Below are 22460 nucleotides of genomic sequence, written 5' to 3' on the forward strand. Positions count from 1 at the left end.
GCTCAGCCGCGCATTTCTAACAGCAGTCAGTCAGAGGCGGAGAGAAAGAAGAGCGTTGTATGGCTGTATTTTCAGGCCGATCTACCCTTTTTGTGTTAGCTGTGAAAGGGATACTAGTTTCTATATTTAAACTTCACCTAGATGTGCACCAGAATTAATTATTTTTTATTATTTTATCAATAACTGATTCTCCAAGAGCAGTGGATATTACAAGGCGCCTATCAGAAATGATTGTGAAGGACCTGCAGCCTCTTTCCATAGTGGAAGATGTCGGCTTCAGGAATTTTGTATAAGGAGAATTTGTTTTACATTGTGAAGTAAAACGTTGTGACTTTAAGAAAACAATCCTGAAAAGAAGTGCACAAGAGGAGAAACATTTTTTTATTAACATGCTACTTGAAAAGAGAATTTGTTTTTACATTTTTTATATTTGTGAAGTAATCATTTTGTAACTTTGTTTATTTAAATAAATCAGAAGTAACCAAAAGTTGTTTCTGAACAAAAGCTTTCGTAGTACTGATTAATAACCCAAAATGCAAATCACAAAAACAAATTAAAAGTCATGAAAATTCATTTAGATTTAGGTTGAAGACGCATCCACCTTAATTATTAAAAAGTATCGATATTGGTATCGGTATCGGCGATACTGGCCCTGTATTTACTTGGTATCGGATCGATACCAAATCTAGCGGTATCGCACACCTCTACGAGAGGCAGCTGTAACGCGCGCTGTTTGCAAAGATAACCAGATGTGTTTCCAAACTCACCGTTGCGTGCGTGCGTCAGGGGTTCAGTATAGTGCTATTTAATGGAAAAGAGAGGTGGGGAGCATTCACAATCACACATCGCTGTCAACCTCTCAGGATCACCTGCATTTGCGCACAGTCTTGCGCAAAAACTCTGATCAGCACCGGAAGGTCTCATATCTGGTTTTTATCTCCCACGCGAAGCCACTTAACTGCGCGTGCCCCCGCTATGTGGGTCAGAGTTGCCGAATGATCACAGATAAAGCGGAGGAACCCCTTCGGCTTCCCGAGGAGAGGCGAGGCTGGCCGCTGTCATGGTAGGACGGTGGTTTTGGAGATGTTGTGTGGAAGAGATTAATCAGGGTTGTTTGAACCCACTTTGCATGAGTGATGACATCGAATGTGTCCAGGGCTGGACTGGAACAAAAAATCAGCCCTGGACTTCATCCAGACCGGCCCACTATGCATGTAAAGATGTGCACACACACACACACACACACACACTACATGTCTATACATACATTAATCTGCATGTAAATTTACTGATTAGAATGCATTACTATCAAAACCAAGAAAATAAAAAAACTATTAAAATAATAAACAAAGAAAATGCAAATGATTTTATCAGGCTTTATTTTAAATATCTAAAGGTGTTAATTTATGTGCTTCTTATTATTCTAATAAAAATATTGTTTGCTAAAAAAATTCTGCTGTAGGCCCAAAGGCCTTTAAAAATCCTTGAAGTAGACTGGCTTATATATTCAAATGCAGAGCTCAATGCTAGGGTTCAAAACTGTACTTGCCCTGCCAAAAATAAATACATAAATACAAATAAAATTGCTATTGTTTTCTTTGTAAATAAGCTGCAATCTCATTTCACAATTCAAATTTCAATACCACAATAAACACTAAGTATTAAGTTCAAACATTAATGAAGACAAGTGAAGTCAGTAATAAAATAAGAAAAAATTATCATAAATAGCACTGTTTTCAGGTACAAATATTGCATAATCAAATGTAAAATACTTAACACACACACACACACACATACATACATATATATATCCTTGTTAAAGCTGTTATTCAAGAGCAGTGAGTTATTTCTCTTTGTCTTTTGTTCACATTAATGACACAGACCGACAGGTATAATGTTTCTGTCTGGCACTTTAAGGGATTTTTTTCTCAATTGATTACAAATTAAAAAAATATATCTCACATAAATGCTGTAAATATACAGAGACATAGAGCATCAGCTGGTATTATTAAATGTTAAAAAATAATTAAATATAATGCAATTTTCATTATAATAACAATGATTTAATGACAAGTGAAAATATAATAAATATGTACTATAGTGCACATATTTACCAAAATACTCCTTTCTTATGGCTATTTTTCTCAACTAACCTGCTATGGTCTTTAAATGGCTTTATTGAGGTAAATGTAACGTTCTGTGATAATTGTTCTCCTGCTGTTTTGACTGATGACTGATTGATCGATATTATTTATGAGGCATATATACATTTCGGTAAGTTGTACTGTATCTTTAAACAGAAAGTAACAGATGATCGGTTTACTTGAACTGAGCCGCTAAAGCGATCTGTCACGTCATATTTTCTAACGCCAAAAACGGTATTGTCTGAATTTTGTAATAAAATGGACAGAACCTGAGAGCTGAGAATTTTAAATGTCAGTCTTATATAGATCAGTGAGTGGTGGCATATTACAGCTGGAATATCCTAAGTTGTTTTAACAAAACAATGCAGTAGCCTACGTGTATCATTACATTTCTGTCTAACCTCAGCAGTCAAGTCCCTGCTGACGTCTTCACTTAAGTCTTTTGCTTTCCAGCAAATAATGTATTTATCTTGACACATTTGGTGGCATCTGCCTCAAGTGCTTATCGTTTTCTCTCTCTCAACTTTTGGTCCCTCCTTAATGTTTAGATATTTTATTATTTAACATATTGAATTTGGTTGCAGTTGTAAAGCGGCCGCTTTTCAAGGCTAGAACTTGATTCTGATTGGCCAATGAGCAGTGAACACGTCACGTGTGCTCATCACAGGTTAGACCTGTCAGTCTCGCAGCTTGCATCAGCATCATGCGGCTTCATGAGAGAGACTAATAAGGCCGAAATTGGACTATACAACAATATACTTACGAATTAATTTGCGATTAATAATGATTTAAAAACAAAATACATAACTCACTGGCCCAACCAGACCGCGGCCCACCGGGAATCTCCCGGTAGTCCCGATGGCCAGTACATGCCTGAATGTGTCCTATAGCGGGCAGGTGCATGTGGATAAATAGCGCACGGATGGGGAGCTGGACAGCAGAGATTGTTGCCGATGAGACGCGCGCCTGAAACCACAGTGTCTTGCGGTTATTGGGCTTTACTCCTCAATTTTGGTGTCTCGCGATGACATTCTTCATGCATAGGCATTCACTTGTTGATTATGTCAGTGTTATTTTGCTTTAATAATTAATTTCCATGTTTGTCTGCTACAAACGAATGGAGTTTATAAATCTGCACCTCATTCCTAAACTGTGTAAATTAATGTCAAACAAGGAGTGTTGGTGCAGTCTACACTCCACTACTTGGGTGGTTTGTGACACCAATTAAAACACAGATGATTTAGCTACTCGACTCTATTGTGGTAAAAAAAAAATACTTTTTTTAGAGTAATTAAGAGTTTCCTCAGCTCATTTCATTTTAATTTAAAAATAGTAAAAAAACAGGACATTTGTTGATCAACTCTAACAACAATAGTAACAAATCAATATATTCTTATACTTTTACCCAGAAATGAACTAAATCTTACATAAATCTCACAAAAAAACTTCCTTTGTGGATATTCTTATTTGCAAAAACCATGAAGTAATATTGTAAAAATTCTGAAAGTTTTCTGTTAGGGTTTATAAGTAGCTGGTATGAAAACATAAGTCAATGTCAGCTAAATGTCTTTGTGAGTCTAATCATATTTTGTGGCCAAATTTGTGCCTAGGAGTGAGTTAAATATGACAGAACCTCTCTCTGAAGTGATCCTCATTTGATACAACTGTATAAAGTATTTTTTATTTTTATTTTTTAATGCATAAAGTTTTCAGTTAGGGTTCGGTTGAAGTATTTATAAAAACAATAGAAGAATGGAATGTCCCCATTTAGTAAGTAAGTGTGTTGTGTCTTCGTGGATCCAGAAGAAGTACATAGTAAAAAAAAAAAAAAAAACATTAATTTTATCAGGATATTAAAAAAATTCTGTTTAACATGTAGATGAAAAGATTGATTCTAAATTAACCTGCTGGTTCAGATGAAATCGGTTGTCATAATTTCTCCCCAGCTGTAGCTCATTTCTTATGTTTCAACCCACTCTGTTACAACACTGCTGCAACAGTCCAACAATCACAGATTTTAATCACATTACTGAAACAGACAACAACCATATATTGGTCGTTTTTGTTATTACATCGCTTTTATTAAGGTTTAAGATATTCTGGTTACTAAAGAAATATCATAATCTTTTTTTTTTTTTCATCACCCATAGATGGAGAGGTTTGGCAAGGATGCATGTAACGCTTCCTTTCGTCCTTCACCTGTCCCTGACTGCAGCCCCTGCTGCCATTAATGGATTAAATTAATATAGTAGACATATATACGGTGATTTAACAGTTCACCCTATTACTTAAGAAGTATATTACGTTGATGCAATGATGAAAATGCCATAAACTGGGACATAAAAAAACTGTCAGGAAAGAAAATAATATAGTTATAAAACTGTCTGTACACAGTCAATGCAGTCAGTTTGTGTAATTATAATCAGGAATGTTTATGAAATCTGGTTAAAAAAAACAACAAAAAACATTTAACACAAATTTGCTTGATATCTTCAGCTGTAGTAGTATTGCCTTAATATTTCATGCTTGTCTAACAGCTGTTTTAATCACGCAAAATAAAAACTTGAGGATTTAAGGTTCGCAAGTGAAGAAATTAAGACGTACTATAATTTTATTACTGTACTGATAAGTAAAATTATTCATATAATTAAGCAGTCATTATTATTTTAAAGTGCAGTTGTGTTAACAATAGTAATATATTTATGTGTTAGACATAATCTGTTTAAAAAATGTTTAACAATTGTTATTTATTTATTTTTTGTATTTTTACTGTATATTTTATATCAGTTATACTGCATTTTTTTGTATTTTTACTGTATATTTTATATCAGTTATACTGGAAATTGATTTTTCAGTTATGTCATTTTATTCAAATGACTACCTCCTAACCCCCTCTGGATTTTTAACAAATCACAAAATGATGATTATTATTAAATTCAGATATGTTGGTTTCCTAAAAAGACCAGTATGAATGTTTTGGACTAAGACACAGTCAAATCTATAAAGGGGTTTGAGTCCACTTTAATTCCCAGCTAATCGTCAACACAAATACCTTTTTGTTGTTCTCTGTTCAGTTTGATCAGTGGAAGAGGTTTCCTAATTTTGTCCCAAAAATGTATGCATTTAAATGTAAAATATACAACATTTTAGATACTGAACCCTGAGAGGGTCTGAGGTCCACATGTCCTGGTCTCTTAACCTCACCCTGTGGGAAACACTGGCTGATATCTAAATATTATATCTATCTAAAGTATATAGCGGCAAGTCATACTCCATATGACATCATATGACTTACTTATATTTACAGTTTGTTTTTCTTCATTAATAAACTCCCCAAGAATATCTTCAGAACTGTTGTTTATGATCTGATGGTAAATTCACAGAGACGTGAGGTGAAGTTTTCTCATTTAATCAGCAGACTGAGTACTGCACGTGACAACAGTACAAACAAGTGACAAACACACTCTTTCTCATTGAAACCAACCTCAAACACTGAAGGATTTTGACTCATTGTAGCTGACTGATTTAAATGCATGTCATGTAGAGAGTGGGTTAGAATATAGATTGAGTTATGAATGCATATCTGGAGACTCCACCCAGAACAAGACAGCAATGTGGTCCCTCCTTTATTAAATCACTGAGACTACAGATCTTTCCCTTGTGAATGGCAGTGCATTCATATGTATATTCTTGTGTCCTTGTGTGTGTAATCAATGGAAGACTGTTTAGCTGACTGATCTTCATTACAGTACTGATGGAGTGGCAGGTGAATTAGAGGTGTTCTGATTTACCGTCATCTGTGTGTGTTTGGATGAGCGTTCAGACTCACCAGAATCTTCACAATTGCCAGTAACAGTGCTGATTATACATTAGTTTGCATCAGCCTAAAAACATAAATTATGCTTATTTCTAAGATTTTGCTTGTCCATGTTGAAAGCCTGGTAAACCAGGGCTAGCATACACAGTTCCGCTTGTCTCTGTGTGCTGTTGTCATATTATTAAATAATACCATAACATAATATTGCTCTATGTCTATACATCTTCCCTATAGCAGGTTAATAGGCATAGTTCACCCCAAAATGATGGATCAACTGCAGTGAATGGGTGCCATCAGAATGAAATTCCAAACAGCTGATAAAAAAACATCTGCGACAGAACTGTGTTCTATGCACACAAAGATGAAGGCAGAAGGCAAATAATCCACATTCAGAGAACAGCAACAACACATACAACACAGACGAGACCCGACAACAATGAACAGAAACCGAGCAACTTAAATACATGAGAAAAACAAGGATTATTAACAACACATACCTGAAAGATGAAATCAACCAACACGACACAACACAACACGGAAAATGTGCAAACTGAAAGTAAATACTAAGTCAACACCACAATAAACCACAAGTGACCTTCATGACTCCTGTCCATCAGTTAACATATTGTGAAGTGAAAAGTTGTGTTTGTAAAAAATAAATCCATCATTTAACTTTAAAATATAGCTTCTGGCTAAAACGAGAGTCCATAATAGGCCTAAGGCTTCCTCCAGTGATAAATGTCCATCGTCAATCTTCTCACATCAAAATCCAGACAAATTGCTTTAGAATTGCTTTCACTTGTAAAAGGTGCTCAATCTTTTAATATTTCTCTTTTAAATCAGACAAGATTACTTTTTAATTGGAGACAGAAATGTTATGGATAGAACTTCATATTTTAGTTGGAAGCAACGATTGCAAAAACTCTAAATTATAGATTTGTTTCTTACAAAAATGCAGCTTTTCACTTCATAAGATGATAACTGATGGGCTGGAGTCATGTGGATTACTTGTGAATTATTGTAATATTTTTATATCAGCTGTTTTGACAGCACCCATTCACTGCAGAGGATCCATTGATGAGCAAGTGATGTAATGCTAAATTCCTCCAAATGTGTTCTAATGAAGAAACAAATTTTCACTTTTCTCCATTCCTTTCATACGAGACAGCTGAGAGAGTTAACCCACGCCGCCCTGTGTGTGCTTTGGCTGTTGTGAAGTTGTTTTTTAAGAAATATAAGAGATGTGCACATCACAGACACCAAACACTCCAGACTGTGGTGTTTTATAATAATTGTAGTACAGGTGTGGAATGAATTCATTTTGGGAAATCTAGTATTTTATTTGTATTTTTTATTTTATTTTATTCATTTGCTGGGGTTATTACGTTTAGCAGGTTTTCAGCAATGCAACCCCCAGCAAGCGTTTGGCTGTGTGCAGAGGTGGGTAGAGTACCCAAAAACTTTACTCAAGTAAAAGTAAAAGTAATTCTAGAAATATTTACTCAAGTAAAAGTAAAAGTACTAGTCTTGAATAGTTACTTGAGTAAGAGTAAAAGAGTATCGGATAAAAAATCTACTCAAGTAGTTAGTTACTAGTTACTTTGGGTCATATATACGGAGCATTTTTTTATATAGATATATAGACAAAAAATGTATGTAATGTATGTGTGTGTGTATAAATGTATATATTTCATCAGCCTTTAATCCAATTTATGTAATTTATTATAAAACCCTGTCTGTTTATTTAAGTAACAAATATAGGTGTCATGCCATAACATATTTTTAATACGACTGACTTTATTTTAAATGTGAATTTAACATTGAAAGTTAATGTGATATAAATATTGCTACTAATCTTTCATTGTTCAGAAAGAGAGCAAATAACATTTACATTATTAAACATAATTTTCACTGACAGTCTAGATTTCATTCACTCTCAGAAACTACCATTAAAATCACTGAAACTGTTAACACTGTGAAATCAATATCTTAATTATAGATTCGTACACACATCTGCACTTTGTTGTTTCTGACGAGAGAATTCGGCAGAAAGAGGTATTCAGTAAGTGAGCAAGTGAAGGAAGCACCGGCATTTCAGCGATGACTCATCGGAACACCTCTGATTGGCCATTGCATTCAAAAGCTCAACAGAACCGTGTGTGATTGGTTAATGCGCAGCGCTGTAAAAACGCGTCTGTCTCTGGCTCAGCGCCAGCAAGCGATCACAGATCTGAATTTAGCAGCTGATGATATGACTTGCTGAACGTACTCGCACTGGTGTGATTGTATTAAAATTAATAAAATCTTAATCGGCTATTCTTTGTCTTTTGGAAGCTGCATTCAACCTGTTATAAGCCACACACGTACAACAAACTAATGTCACAGTGGTATCGTGTACTGTAATCGAATGTAGCCCAAGTTATTACCTGTTAAACAGTAGACAGCACACGCGTTCATCTAATAAGGATCTCCATCGCAAGCAAAGAATAGCCTTTGCAGATTAGCTTTCAATTCAGTGCAGTTCCATAGCCCCGTTTTCAACGCTGCTAATATTCTTAAACGTTACAACTCTGAGTGAACCGCTTCAGAGCTCAGCGCGTGCAGCATGGAACTGAACGACTCAATCAAACTGATTCATGAACCAATTCACTCGTTTGCCAATTGGTTTGATCAAGCCTTTGAACAGAGTTGACCCAAAAGAATGAATCATTCGCGAATGGGCATCGCTCATTGTCCAGAGAAAAGTAGACGGCGCGTTTGGAATAAACTGAAGCATTTATTGCATTAAGATAAAGTAACGAGAGGGGCGTCGCCCACAGTAACGAAGTAAAAGTACAGATTTTTCCCAAAAAATGTACTCAAGTAAGAGTATAAAGTACCCATCTTTAAATATACTCCGAAAAGTATTCGTTACCCCGAAAAATTACTCAAGTAAATGTAACGAAGTAAATGTAACTCGTTACTACCCACCTCTGGCTGTGTGAATATTTGGCCAAAGTAATAACATGTCAAGCCTCAGTAAAGATGAATGTGTGTATGTGCGTGAGAAGGATATCATGTCAAAATGGCATGATAGAACCTAGTGTTCAAAAGGATGTTGTGGTGATGATATAGGTTTTACCATTAAAGATGGCAAGATTATGTTCATTCATAAACTCCAAGCCATGAGGAGTTTGTTTGTTGTAAATACACACACAGAATATGGTTTGTAATGCGGGTTCATGGATTGAGATTCAGATTGTATTTGTATCTCAATGCAAATGAGGAAGACAGTGGCTGGGAAAAATAGTTCATCAGTAAAACAGTGCCTTTTCCCCTTCCCTGCAGGTTTGATGAGTTCTTTGATGGCTTGTCTAAAGGGAGCGCTGTCTGTTTGCTTATATATAAAACATTAAAGATCTTTTACTCATAGAATGGGTTTGCATGGAAGAATGTAGTGTAGGTCTGGGATTATTGATCTCTAGAGATGTTTGAGTGTGCAGACTCAGCGTCAGCTCCACTGCTGATCAGTATGCTGCATGTGTGTGTTTGAGTGAAGTAGGTAAGGAAGTAAGGAGAAAAAAGAGGGAGACAGATGGAATATTTATACAGATGTAATTTAAAGAGGCTGGCAATCAGCCTAATGAAAGTTAAAGGCTAAATGCACAGCTGTTACTCTAAACTGGCAGGCTGCTCAAAGAGATTAGAGGAAATACTCACACGTTTCTAAGACAAATTCTGAGAAAAGATTTATGATGTGTTCCAGAATTACTGAAAATTGGTTTACTGGGAAGGATGCCTAAATGTTTCTCGCTCTCCTCTCCCTCTGTCTCTGGCTCTGTTCCCAAACAGGTTAATTAAAGGAACAGCTCATGAATCTATCATTTTGATTTGATTTATTTAGACTTGTTTTAAAAGACAGGTCAACTTCTCTCATGAACATGACAAGGGTAGATGTCAGGATTAATAACGTGTCTGTGAATAACAACTTTAACAGACCTTTATAGAAGCTTGTTTCCGCCATGGGATAAAAAACGTGTTACCGGTAATTGCAACATGTTATATAATGTTGCAATCACCTTTTTATTTTATTTTTTTTATTCTGTAGCAGAAACAGCTACAGAACAAAACATTTCAGCTGACAAAAAATCTTTCCAAAGAAACTTTCAGAAAATACAAAAAATACATAACATTTTACATACGTTGTGAAAATTATGTGACCTTTTACTTTGCACAGTATGTACCACTGTAAAGACTGCTGTCTATCCTGCACAATCCTGTTTTCATCCATACCTTGACTAAGGTCTGTTGTGTTTATAATTATGCATTTGGCAGATGCTTTATCTACACATTTTGTTTTATTTTTAACTTCATGGATTCCCTGGGATCCTGACACTGGCAATGCTTGCACTGTATGCTCTGATTAAGCTTAGGTCTGTTTATTTCAACAGAAGATCTTAGAAATGCATAACGCATTTATTTAGAAACTGAATCCTTTATATATTATTTCAATAAAAGCAATATTTAAAAGGTTATCATTATTTGTAATTTTTTTGTATACCATTATAATGAACAAATATATTCAAATTGGTAGACATTTAAAAATAAACCTAATGCTAAATTAAAACCTTTTTTCACGTTTTTTTTTTTTGCTTTTTTTGCACCCAGTTAAATCCATTACACAGTTAGATTCAGTGTCCTGTGAATTATATCAGTAGTAAGTTATGGTGACACAAATAGGACTGTTTCATGACTCAGTCCCAGATACATCAAAATGTAATCAAAGAATATTAAGGCAATTCATTATAAACCCATAATATGTCTTCTGAAACATACATATCTATTACACTTTATTTTACAGTATGTGCACTTACAGTGTACTTAACTACAGTGTATTATCTAAGAAAATAGTGGTAATATACCGCCTACAGTTCACTAGCTAGCTATGCCTTCATCAGGTATATGTATATTTGCTTGCAATAATTTACAGAACAGCTCGGTGTCCTTATTTATATTTGACAGTTTAGGGAGGTGGCAGCTTTCCCTTGAGTGGGCGTTGTTAACTGTGAGTGGGCGTTGTCAAGTTTTTGATAACATTTTATTTACATAGCATTTTTTTTTTCTTATCATTTAAATTTGGCTGGGTGGTTAATAACACATTTTTTCTGTGGTGTGACAGACTCAAAACACATTTAATATTGCTTTACACTGAATATTTATTATTAGTTTTGTTATTTATTTATTTATTTATTTTAGATCTCTCTCTCTCTCTGTGTGTGTGTTACAGATGCAAGGACTGGACAACAGCACCTTCCAGTCTAACATCCCAGCGGCTGCTGACATCACAGTGGGCATATTTTACTCCCTTTTCGGTAAGAGTGAGAGAATTCATTTAATCTTTCATCTAAATTCTCATCAACTTTGTTCTATGATCCATAACAGAGTTACAGGTTTTGCATTTGCTTCTATTTAATCCACATATACATCTAGCACTGAAAGTAAGGGTTGACTGCACTTTGCTCTGATCTGATTTCAACAGGTTTTCAGTTCTGCACTCTCTGTGTTTACATATCCTATCCTGGATGCTTTTTGATGGGGTATGTTTGTTAAACACATGCAGGTGATACAGATTAGGTTTGTGACTGGGAGTTTGTTGGGGGAATTCAGTAAGAAGGAAATATACTGTTTCCTCTGAAGGAATTTTGCAAATCACATAGTGGCACAAACAATCCTGTGGAGTTGGGGCTATTTGTGTAATCTGATTGCACTTGAATGCAGGGTAATTTGTGACAAGGCAACAAATAGTACTGAGTAAATGGCACATATACACAGATATGCAATACATATACGTCTTTTTACAAATAATAGATGAATTCAACCATTTATTTAGCAATTGTGTTCTTAATGAAGTCCTTCATAAAATCTATTAATAGTTTAGCCTTCATCAACCATACTGTTTGTTGATACTGAATCTCTGATATCTGTAACACTGAATGTTTTGTCTTACCAAATACAGTAGGCTGCCAGCAGTAATTCACTTGCTGTTTACATGCATCTTTTTGATTAGTTTAAGTGCTGACGATGCAGTTGTGTGTGGCTGCACCCATGACCCTCACAAATAAATGCACAATGAACATTTCATCTAGCTAACTGTCTAAACTGAATTACGGTATACGTTCGGTCACTCAAGCAGAAGTGCTCTACTGTTTACTTTCTTTTTTTTTATCACATGTGCTTCAAATTCTACTTTTTTATATATATAAAAAATGTACTGAGGTTACAGCCACCTTCACGTGTTTATATGTACAGGAACTAAAATATTCTAATAATGTTACTAAAAATAACTCCAAAGGATAATAGGAGACATTTTTTAAACTAAGCAAAAAATTATTTTTTATAATGTTCACACATCCATGTCAAAAGTTTGGAATAATATATATATTATGTTTTTGAACTTATAAGGCTGCATACATGCACAATAGATGCACACTGCACACACATAATAGACCATTTTCTGCTGCCAGGATCACTAAGAAATGCATACAAAGTCTCTTTTAATAACCTTTTTCATAAACAGAGGGTGAACTGACTGTAAATCTAGATATATGGCAGTTTGAAAAACAAACTTAAAGTTGTTTTCCTGCATCAAATGTATTGCAGTTTTGATACGTGTGGTTTTTGTGTGTTCATATGTATCCTGCATACTTTGTGTTGGCTCTGTGTGTGTGTGTGTGTGTGTGTGTGTGTGTGCGTATCATAAGTTCTTTGACATTCATTCTTCTTCTAACAAAGATCTCTGCAAACATTCTTTCTCTTTGATGGCCTGCACACAAAATTTCCACATTCAGATTGGTTTTCATGTGCTGTCCTCAGTTTGTTTTGATAGAAAACGTTGAAGTGTTATAATGTTTCATTTGAAATGCACTGTGGATCTCTGCAGTGTTCATTGATTATTTAAGTGAAAGCACTTCTGTAGATCACTACAGTCCTCCTTGGTCTGTTTTTTCTTCTTCTTTTGTTATTTATGATTATGGTTCCTTGTATACCTCATTGCAGCATGATTAAAATATTCAGACATGTTGTGGTTGATAGTGTTCACTTTCTGCATCATAAATACTGATGAGTTGGGTGCAGAAACAATGGAAGTGGAATGAGTGTCAGAACACTTGTATGCTAAATGCTAATTGGCTTTTTTAATAGGACATATAGAGCACTGTCCTTCTTCTTTATTCTTTCTCTCTTCCATCTCACTCTGTTTTATTCACTTACATTGCCTCTGTACCTTTCCTCTTGTCCAATGCATTTCTGGAATAAAAATGTTTTAACAAAATGTTGTTATGATTGAAAATGATTTTTTTTTTTTTGCGTTATAGTAATTAAACTAGTTACTGTGATGGGGTAAAACAAAGTTTCTGAGGGTGTGATTGATAATTTTACATTTTTCTTTACTAGATATGCAAAAATCCATCTCTCAGCATTTTCTTGCACTTTTGAAAGTTTGTGTGAATGCAGTAGTAGAATAATGTGAGAAACATTCATCGGTGGAAGCTTTAGATCAGAGGGGCACAATTTTACATTTTTCATTAAAAAAATTATAAAACTTTGATTGAGAGCTGAGGGCACAAAGTAAATTGTACTGGATCTGATAAATAAAAAGATAATTAAGCATTAATTAATTAAACTACACTACCAAATGTCAGTCAGTCTGAAATGCACCTTGAGAGGACCACCCTGCCAGGATTATTTACATGATCCCTTTCATAAGAATTTTGCCATGGTATATTTTTATTGATGAAATAATACATACGGCTTATGTTTATCACTATAAGGTATTAAAACCAAGATCTCAGCCTTCATTTGTGTGTGCTGTTCCTTAACAGAAGTCCTCAGATCGCATCTGAATCTTGCACTATCTGTGTAAATAGGATGCGATTTTCTGACAGTATATAAGGTTCATAATCTAAAGGTTGATTGTTGTGAAAATTTCATTTGTCAATCTGACCAGCTGAGACTGTTTGTTGTTATCCAATTTGGATCAAAATTTTGCCATAGACTGTACAGAAATGACTAAATTTAACAGTAAAACACTGTAAAAATGAATGGTTAATGGTAAATTCCCCAACTATAATCAGTGAAAAACTGTATCGGACATTACATGCCATTCTACGATAGTATACCATTTTTGGAAGTGAAAAAGAACATATAATTTATTAATTTGTGAATAACCGTAAATTGACATTCCCAGAATTCCCTTCTTTACATTTCAAATTAGTTTTCTTGTTTAAATATCTATGTTTCTTCTTAGTTTTTTCTTATAAGTTTTGCACATTACGGTTGTATTATACCTAATGTTGGTAAATTAATGTTTATTGCCTTATTTCAGTTTCATGTGTGCTACCATGATGGTGTTTATGTTTGTGAATGACACTGTGAACTTTTTTAATGTTATTACTTAAAAGCTGTTTGTGATGGGCTTTGGTTCATCACATGACTTTCTCATCACCACTTGCATTTATCAGTGTATTACAAATGTACAAAACAGATTTCAGTACTTTGAGAGGTTGATACAATATATTAACATTATATCACTTAAATTACGGTATTTAACTGTAAATGTAAAGTCCCTTTCACACTACACGTTGGACCCAGAAAATTGCCGGAACATTACCGGGTCGCCCTTCTGTGTGAAAGCAAACATGTCCCGGGATTGATTCCGGGAGTGATCCCGGGTCGGGGGCCTAGGAACATTGCTGGGTTCAGTCCCGGGACGAGCGCTGTGTGAACAAAAGCCAGATCTAATGCCTTGTTAAAGTGATGACGCACGTTATCGCAGAACTCTTTTGTCAGGTGTTTTGAAGGCAGATCAACGTTCGCAATGAAAAAAATATGTGCAAACTGTAATGAAGCAGAGATCAGGTAGTTCCTCACTTTCCGCGCTGAAGCTGAGATTTTTCGCCAGCTTAAGTGAAAGTTAAAGTGCCAAGCGTTTTCGACTCGTACATTACACATAACATCCTGATGTCATGTGTCTTTACGGGACCTTTACGGGTTGTGTGTGAATGCATGCACATATTCAGGGTAATCACAGGCAGTTTGAAAGGAGCAAAATCTAGTGACCCGGGAACAATTGCCGGCATACATTACCCGTGTATTTTCCGGAATCGCAGTGTGGAAGAGGCTTTCGTTAAATCTATAAAACCTATAAATGTTGCTACCGTATTTTTTACAGTAAAATTCTGGCAACCACAGCTGCCATTTTTTACAGTTATATTTACAGTTTTTTTTTTTTTTTTGCAGTAATAAAAAATAAATAATATCAATCCAAATATTGTTACATAAAAAAGTCTAATCTTACATTAATCAACATAAAGGTTTAGTTCATCCAAAAATGAAAATTGTCATTTATGACTCACCCTCCTGTCCGGGTCTGTTGTGAGTGCATTCACAATGCTGCTGATGTATGATGTTTGTTATTGGGCACACCAGAAAACACGTCAGCAGCGTCATACATCAGCAGCATAGTGAACGCACTCACAACAGACCCCGGAAGAGAAGACAATGCTGAATAAAGTCGTAGTTTTTGCTATTTTTGGACCAAAATGTATCTTCGATGCTTCAACAAATTCTAACGGACCCTCTGATGTCACATGGACTACTTTGATGATGTTTTTCTTACCTTTCTGGACATGGACAGTATACCGTTCACACAGCTTCAGTGGAGGGACTGAGAGCTCTCGGACTAAATCTAAAATATCTTAAACTGTGTTCCGAAGATGAACGGAGGTCTCACGGGTTTGGAACGACATGAGGGTGAGCCATTAATGACATAATTTTCATTTTTGGATGAACTAACCCTTTAAGCTATTTCTAATGGCCTGTTTCTGGCCACAAAGCTGTCATACACAACAGCATTTCCAGCATTTTTACTAAGCACTGTCCTCTTGTTTACTCTTGCTCGCTCAGTTTTACAAAAGAGAATGATTTAGAGATATCTGTGGACTGCATGATTTTCAATTAAAAAGAAAAGAAAATCATAAATTTATTTTAAAAAGACCAATAACTGAATACTACTTATTTTGCTGCAATGAAGAGTGGTATTGCATTTTAATTTTCCATTTTATTTGAAGAAATAATTTTAAGTTAAGCTGTAATTCAAAGAGTGTAGTTAACTCTGTCACCTCAACCTGAACTAATGTGCAGATTCATTAATTGGAATAAATGGAATTGTTCTTATATTAATTTGAGAACGAAGGCAGGTGCATAGTTTAATGCGCAGAATGCATTCCTTAAAGGGTTACTCCACCCCAAAATTAAAAATTTGTCATTAATCACTTACCTCTATGTCATTCCAAACCAGCAAAAGCTCACCGTCAAGCCTCCAACAGGAATCAACCTCACGATCTTGTCTCCAACTCACCGCATCTTCTTGACAAAGCACTTTGTTCTCTTGTCTCCAGAACTCTCGTGGCACTATCAATGATCTGAATTCTCCTACGTACCTCGATATCTCCTGAGTGCCCATGTGATTCTCAGACATTGTTCTCCCACTGCAAAAAAAAGAGACAAGTATTGATATTCATGTATTGTGTGGCTTTGATGTCTCGAAACGTAACGAACACAGAAGCGGAATTCCCCAGCTTCCATGAACATGAACTCCACAGACCCCGCACCAAGATTTCCCTTACTCACCTCTCACAAACTTTACCATAATAAAACACTGTGTTGAATTCACTAACCTCAGCTTCCGTGTGATATCCTGGCAATATTCCTTGAATCATACAGTACATCAACAGGAGAAAACAAATCAGTTTTTATTTTAGAATATATTTGTTCATTTAGTTATTTGAATACATATTAACTAATGAGCTGTTTATGCAATGTTTGTTAATTAATCATCCATGGAAATTATTCTAAAACGTTACCAATACTGCTGTTAACGCTCTCTCTGAGAAGCCGATAGTCAGGTGACTTTCAACATATACTCCATTGCTTTTATTCTCCACAGTCCACACACCGGCTTGCACGCAATATCTGGCAAAAGAACATCTGGGCTAAAGTCCGTTCTGTCAGAAAATTACTTGATTTGAGTCCAAGAGACTTGACAAGCATAAAGTCATAGTATTGTTTCAGCTGTTTCAGTTTGAAGTATGTGTAATTTATGTAGTAAAACAAGCTTGAAAGTCTAATGTTATTTTACTAATAAATCAAAAACTGCCTTTCTAAAAACTCCTGAGCAATCCTATCACTTCAAAATGCTATTTCTCTTCCGGCTTTTGGGACTACAGACTGCACTGACAAATATCTTTTCTATTTTTATCAAGAATTTATAAACGAGAGTGTGTTTCAGTTCCAGTGTGTTGGTGGATGAAAAATTAACTTTCAGAAACGATCTTGTGGAACATCATATATCCCAAATTCATCTTACATTTTTGGACTTGCAGGTGTTTGTTCGCTCGGTGGAAACAGTATGTTGCTGTATGTGTCCTACAAGAAGAAGCACCTGTTAAAACCAGCCGAATTCTTCATTGTGAACCTGGCCATCAGTGACCTGGGCATGACCCTCAGCCTCTACCCCCTCGCAGTCACCTCAAGCCTCGCACACAGGTACCACAAAGAAATAAAAACTTGAAAAGAAAAGAAAAACAGGAGAGACTGAGGGTAGTTATTAAACCAGCATGCAAGCAGTCCTGTGAAACTGCAACAGCAGGACCTTGATTCAAAGAGATTCAAGACCTCTTAATTTTTATATTGGGGGATCTTGGATTGTCAGTCTGTGGTTGATTTTTTTCCTTCTTTGTCTTCCCTTTCTTTCTCTTTCTATCTTTCTATATCCTACACACACATACAGTACCATACTTAGCTGTCATCTCCGTTCAGCTCATCATGTTTCATGCTCATCATGGTCTTTCAAGACAGCTGAAAAAATGCAACTAATTATGTAATTGTGAATTTCAAAATAAATAAGCTTGATACACATATCTTTTGTTGTAGACATCTGGGGATGTTTATCTAATCATCTAATCAAACTCTATGACATTTTGGCACTAACTAAATGTTTCCTAGGAATGAAACTCTTGACTTTGTAGCTGCTAACATCACAATCTACCAATTCAGAAACAAAATAAAACAAAACAATAATATATTGTAGGGCTTATGCAGTTAATGGTAGTTTAATAAACTTTAATCCTTTAATTTTTGTTGAGATTTTGTATGATAAACATTTTAATGTGGTATTTTTTGTTTATTTTATTGAACATTTATTTATATACTTTCTTATTCTAAGTACTATTTTTATTCTCATGATTGTAAGTTTTTATTTTTATTTTTCCTTATCATGACTATGTAAATCAATTTGAATTACCACTTTGTATGAAATGTGCTAGATAAATGGTTTCCTTTTTTTTATAAAGTATAGTGGCACAAGTAAAGAAGGCAGTTATTAAATTGCATGGTAAAAAAAGAAAAAGAAAAGGTGATTTGGCTGACAAGAATGCCAATTCTTGTGCTTCTTTGCAAAGAAGATGCTTTGATCTTGCTTTTTCTTACTAAGGGCTGTTTCTGTTTGCAGATGGCTTTATGGAAGAACAGTGTGTGTGATCTATGCCTTCTGTGGTGTTTTGTTCGGGATCTGCTCTCTGACCACTCTCACTATACTGAGCACTGTTTGCTGCCTCAAAGTCTGCTATCCACTTCACGGTACCCTACATTATACTTTATTATAGTTATGTTAAATATAAGAAATATTATACAAAGATTATATAAATAAGTAAATATTATTAAATAAAAGTAGATTTTTATTTTATTATTTTGTATTATAACACTGACCAGTTGGGTTGAGAGAATAATTCAATGACTCACTCATAAAGATCACTTGATGTGTTGCTGTATGAATTAGTGTTTAAAAGTGTATATGTGTGTACCTGTAGGTAATAGGTTCACTTATGAGCACGGTCGTGTGTTAATAGTATGCGCGTGGGCCTACGCACTCGTGTTCGCATGCTCCCCCCTCACTCACTGGGGGCAGTATGCTCCTGAACCCTATGGCACAGCTTGCTGTATTGACTGGGCCTGGTCCAATCACGACTCAGTTGCTCGCTCCTACACCTCTGTGCTCTTCATTGCCTGTTACCTGCTGCCATGTGGCATCATCATCGTCTCCTACACACGCATACTGCTCACGGTCCGAGAGTCCCGCAGAGCGGTGGAGAAACACATCTCAGTGCAGACGCGCATGGGAAACATCCAGGCCATCATTGTGAAGGTGCAGTGTTATTATTATTATTATCATTTTTTTTTATTATTATCATGTCTTTTGATAAACACATCCGACACAAATGTAATCAATATCAAAACGGCAATGAAAATAAATTTTTTGTTGACAAGAAAAATTAAACCAAATATATAATATATATAATTTTAACCCTCCTTTTTGAACATGAAAATACATTATCTGAACTGGTTTTAATTCATGAATGCCTTGGAATACAGATCTATGGTTGGTCTGTTTTGAAAGAAAACAATCAGCAGATTATAGCTGAAGTGAAAGCATTTTTTTTTTTTTTTTTTTTGGAAGTTTATCCGAAAGAAAATGTACTGTAGTATTTTTTATAGTTTATATAAAAAATAAATATTTTACAAAATATTTTGGCAACTAAAATTGCTATAAGTTCAACACCGTATGTCTAACTAAGTTATGTTCTGAATTTGAAGTTGATATTACAAAAATGTATTTGTGTAGGTGCTATATCGAAAATAGTCACCGAGTGACATTCAAACTCCACAAAAATTTTTACATGCATTTTCCTGTCGAAAAATGTATAAATTTCTGGCACAATATTACTTCTATCACAAAATAACCACCAAATATAGAATCTTGAGACTCTGACCTTTTCAACAATGTTTTGTCAACATTACAATTTTTTTTATTGTAATACATATTGTAATATGACTATTGACTCCATCCACCAGGGGGAGGAGCCCACAAAAATGATTTAAAAAACCATTTCCATGCTAACACAGTGTCTGATCTCCAAAAGGTTTCAAATTGTATCTAATTTAAGCTTTCAGATATCTAATTTATTCTCCTGATAGTGGGATGCTAACAATTCACAGGTTAAAATTGCATATATTCAGGGGCGGATTTAGTGATTTGGAGGCCCTAATCAAATCCCATGCAGGTATGGGGCCCTTACACAATATCTCTTTGCTCTTTTACACCTAACCCTTATTTTGCTCTCTCTTTATAGTTTATAGTTTAGTTATACCTTCAGAAATTCTCGATTGGATAATTCATCAAATAATTATTCAACCTGATGCTGAAAATCTCCAGTCAAGTGCATTTATGCATGCATTTATTTGAGTGTGCAGCAGTTTGCACCAGCACGCATAGAAAAGCTGTCACAAAATTGTGTCACTCACTTCAGCCTATCGCAATCTCACGATGTCAAATTATGAATGAATGCTGTATGAATGCATGCTTCATAGGCAAAATTAACATTTGTTTGGCATGACGCATCTTTTGTGAATGCTTCTGACTTCGTGACGCAACGTGGGCTCAGAGGACAACTGCAACTATTTTACAACAGTTTAATTTTTTTTTTTTAAAGATGCATTTTTACAAGACGCAATACTCATTTTAACAATACGACAACAATAGAGCAGAGCAATGAGGACTACTTAGTAACTTGTTAACACTGGCTATGTCTGCTCTGATAAAATATAGCATAATCATCTGAATAGCCAACTTAAAAAATAAAGAATATTTAAGCAAACACTTACCAAATCTGTAGATATGGGAATTGGTACAGCTTCTTTCTTAAAAAAAAAAAGAAAAAAAAGACAATCGGATTCCACTAGTCCCCAGTTTACAAAGTGATGTGCAGCTAATACATATCTATCTGTTCCCATCTCAAAAAAATGTGTTCTGGGGTTTCATGACCCTTTAACCAATTGTATTGCTTTCTCAAATGTGTGGTTGTAAGTATAGTATGAGGTGAAAATCCAAAAGGCCCCCACTGGCCATTTCTCTCGTTATTTCTGAAAAAACTGGTAGATTTGTGTATTTGGTTTGATTTAAGATCTTGTGTACAAAAACAAATGTGTTCAATTTAATGTTTCATTTTTGAGTATATAAATAAACTTCTTAATTTTTATACCTTGTTCATGTCTCCCTGCTTACCCTGCTTTTGGCAATGAACCTGTGTGCCATTGCATAAGGCTTGTGTCCCAGTATATTCCGAGTGGCATAGTCGACTATAGGATTTGGGTCCATTGTTACTGGTAACTTCCCCTACCTGAGCACTTTGCTACAAACATTTAATGCTCTCCAGAATACAAATACACACTGGAGACTTTAACATATACGTTTTGCCAATATAAGATGGGGCCCCCATGATTACTTGAGACCGTAAGTGGTCATTTAATTCACTTATTATTTAAGTCCGCCCCTGCATATATGGAGTACACTATTGTAAGACAATGTTGTATTAATGCAATAGCTTGATAAATGTCTGTGCTGTCTTTTATGATCAATTTAATGGGTTCTTGCTGAATAAAATGTATGGTTTCTCTCAATAAAAAAAGTCTTGCTGACCCAAACCTTTGGACAGTAACATATACTGTTTATATATAACTAAATAAAATATTACTAAGTAGTTATGGTTTTTGGTAGTGTAAGAACAGCTGCCAAGATGTGCCCAAAAACTCCTGTACTGTTAGAACTAATATACCATGATAGCTCTCATGAAGTACTGCATAACATCTCTTTTGTGCTCTTTCTTTGTCTTTCTCAGCTGAGTGTGGCGGTGTGTATAGGATTCTTCGCTGCATGGAGTCCATATGCATTAGTGTCTATGTGGGCGGCATTTGGCCATTTTGAGGACATCCCGCCCCTGGCATTTGCCATCCCTGCAGTTTTTGCCAAGTCCTCCACTCTTTATAACCCTCTCATCTACCTCTTGCTCAAACCCAACTTCCGCCACCTCCTCTGCAAGGACATGCGCTCACTGCGAGGGGTTTGCATGCACCACTGCCTGTGCCATTGTTTTCCCCGCTGGAGCTACCGCCCATCACTAGCCCTCAGTCTGCGGCCCCTGCGGCGTCCAGGCCAATCCATCTCAGAATCAATGGGGGGGCCTGTAGGTCTGTTTCGTTGCCCTTGTGAGAGTTGCAATGACCCATTTGAGCAGTTTAAGCGCTACCCACGCCGCTGTCCCGTCAACGTGAACACTGTGCAGTTGTCTCTGCAGAACAGCACCGAACTCAAATTGGAGCTGGAGCCAAAACGAAAACCTAGAGTGATAAAAGAACACAAACCAAAGAGCCAATCAATTGAGTGTAAAAAGTCTGTGCGGGTGATCGTGAGAGGGCGGAAATGTTTTGAGATTGACAGTCTGGAGATCACATTGGAAACAGTGTCTGCTCATGGCAAAGCTGCCAAAAATGGCAAACTGTAACACCTAAGCCTATTCATGGGTGTGTGTCTATACACATATGCTGCATGTATTCACCTTTATATATAT

General features: G+C 35.6%; 1 protein-coding gene across 1 annotated transcript; it reads left to right on the forward strand.

Annotated features, from left to right (window-relative positions):
- Positions 1-930: 930 nt before the first annotated feature.
- On the forward strand, positions 931-22460 carry opn7a (opsin 7, group member a). Its single transcript, XM_052535079.1, has 6 exons — positions 931-1063; positions 11228-11312; positions 17382-17544; positions 18509-18636; positions 18867-19201; positions 21732-22460. Exons 1-6 carry the CDS (start codon positions 1061-1063, stop codon positions 22392-22394), a joined length of 1377 nt encoding a protein of 458 aa, XP_052391039.1. The 5' UTR covers positions 931-1060; the 3' UTR covers positions 22395-22460.

Source organism: Carassius gibelio, chromosome A20, assembly GCF_023724105.1.
Source record: "Carassius gibelio isolate Cgi1373 ecotype wild population from Czech Republic chromosome A20, carGib1.2-hapl.c, whole genome shotgun sequence".
Lineage (NCBI taxonomy): Eukaryota > Metazoa > Chordata > Actinopteri > Cypriniformes > Cyprinidae > Carassius > Carassius gibelio.